The sequence below is a fragment of the Neopelma chrysocephalum genome, unplaced genomic scaffold, assembly GCF_003984885.1.
Source record: "Neopelma chrysocephalum unplaced genomic scaffold, ASM398488v2 Primary Assembly neopelma1_94468, whole genome shotgun sequence".
Lineage (NCBI taxonomy): Eukaryota > Metazoa > Chordata > Aves > Passeriformes > Pipridae > Neopelma > Neopelma chrysocephalum.
Genome location: NW_020923175.1, coordinates 1 through 1,950, shown reverse-complemented (window position 1 = coordinate 1,950; position 1,950 = coordinate 1). Strand labels below are relative to the sequence as shown.

General features: G+C 65.8%; 1 protein-coding gene across 1 annotated transcript; it reads left to right on the top strand.

The window, feature by feature from the left end:
• Positions 1-50: 50 nt before the first annotated feature.
• LOC113980507 (collagen alpha-1(II) chain-like) lies at positions 51-1,674 on the top strand (the record flags this gene model as incomplete). The annotated part of the gene is made up of 6 exons (XM_027707737.1): positions 51-104; positions 231-338; positions 473-526; positions 605-658; positions 1,312-1,473; positions 1,567-1,674. Coding segments are annotated over 6 exons (540 nt in total), but the record flags the coding sequence as incomplete, so codon positions are not given.
• Positions 1,675-1,950: the final 276 nt, after the last annotated feature.

Genomic DNA, 1,950 nt, shown 5'->3' with positions numbered 1-1,950 from the left:
CCCCCTCACTGACCTCCTCCCCCTCACTGACCTCCCATCTCTCCACACAGGGGGACCGTGGGGAGCCCGGAGCCCCCGGTCCCGCTGGATTTGCCGGACCCCCGGTGAGTATTTGGTCCTGGTGCCCCCAGTTTGGGTCCCAATACCCCAGTTTGGGTCCCGGTGCCCCACTCTGGGTCCCGGTGCCCCCAGCTTTGACTCCCCCCTCTAAGAGCAGCCCCTTCCCCCAGGGCGCCGACGGGCAACCGGGTGCCAAAGGCGAGCAGGGAGAGCCCGGGCAGAAGGGTGACGCCGGTTCCCCTGGTGCCCAAGGCCCCTCTGGAGCCCCTGGCCCACAGGTGGGTACAGCCAGAGCCCCCCGAAATGGGGGTGACCCCCCCCGGGGGTCCCTTTCCCCCGGAAATTTGGGGAACCCCAAATTGCACCCCCCACCCCCTCCCGTGTCTCTCACTGGTTTTCCTCCTCTTCCCAGGGTCCAACTGGTGTAACTGGTCCCAAAGGAGCCCGGGGTGCTCAAGGACCCCCTGTGAGTATTGGGGGAAGGGGGGGTGCGCAGGGAGGGGGTTGGGAGGGGGGCTGAGCCACCTTCCTCCTCCTTCCCCAGGGAGCCACTGGATTCCCCGGAGCTGCTGGACGCGTCGGACCCCCCGGCCCTAACGTGAGTTGGGAGCAGCCAGGATCCAACTGGGGGGCAACTGGATCTCTGGGGGGCAACTGGGTTCACTGAGGGGCAACTGGGATTGGTGAGGGGCAACTGGGATTGGTCAGGGGCAACTGGGTTCACTCTGGAGGAAACAGGGATCACTTGGCAACAGGGATCACTTGGGAGCAGCTGGGATCACTTGGAGGCAACCAGGATTACATCACTTGGGAGAAGCCAGGATCATTTTGGGGCAACTGGGATCACTGGGGGGCAACTGGGATCACTCAGGGGCAACCAGGATCACTTGGGAGAAGCCAGGATCATTTTGGGACAACTGGGATCACTGGGGGGGCAACTGGGATCACTCAGGGGCAACTGGGATTGCTCAGGGGCTACTGGATTCACTTGGGAGGAAACTGGGATGACTTGGCAACAGGGATCACTTGGGGCAAGTGGGATCACTGGGGGGAAACAGGGATCACTTGGGAGCAGCCAGGATCACTTAGGGGCAACCAGGATCATATTGGGGCAACTGGGATCACTCAGGGGCAACTGGGATCCCTGGGGCTTTCCCAGGGCTCTCCAAGCCCGGGAGCCCCGCAGGACGAGGATAACGAAGGTGGAAAAGCCCCTTCTGTTGGCACTGAACCCCGTCTTGTGCCCCCCAGGGTAACCCAGGCCCCCCCGGGCCCCCCGGCTCCGCTGGCAAGGACGGTCCCAAGGGTGCTCGAGGTGATGCCGGACCCCCGGGCCGTGCCGGGGACCCCGGGCTGCAGGGCCCCGCCGGCCCCCAAGGGGAGAAGGGAGACCCCGGCGAGGACGGTCCCGCGGTACATTTGGGGGGGCACCTCCCTTCCTGCCCGTTCAGGGCCCTGCCATCACCCCCCTCCCGGCTCTGATGCCCCCCCTCTGCCTCCCCCCAGGGTCCTGACGGGCCCCCGGGTCCCCAAGGCTTGGCGGGACAGCGCGGCATCGTCGGCCTGCCCGGGCAGCGTGGGGAGAGGGGCTTTCCTGGCCTGCCGGGGCCATCGGTGAGTGTCACCCCCAGTTGCCACCCTCACTGTCACCCCCACTGTCACCCCCAGGCTCAGCCCCCTTCACCCCCTGTGTCACCCTTAAGTTCAGCCCCTTCCATCCCCCGTGTCACCCCCTGTGTCACCCCCAGGCTCAGCCCCCTCCACGCCCTGTGTCATCCTGTGTCACCCCCTGTGTCACCCCTAATTTCAGCCCATTTCATCCCCTGTGTCACCCCCTGTGTCACCCCTCAGGCTCAACCCCTTCCATCCCCTGTGTCACCCCCTGTGTCA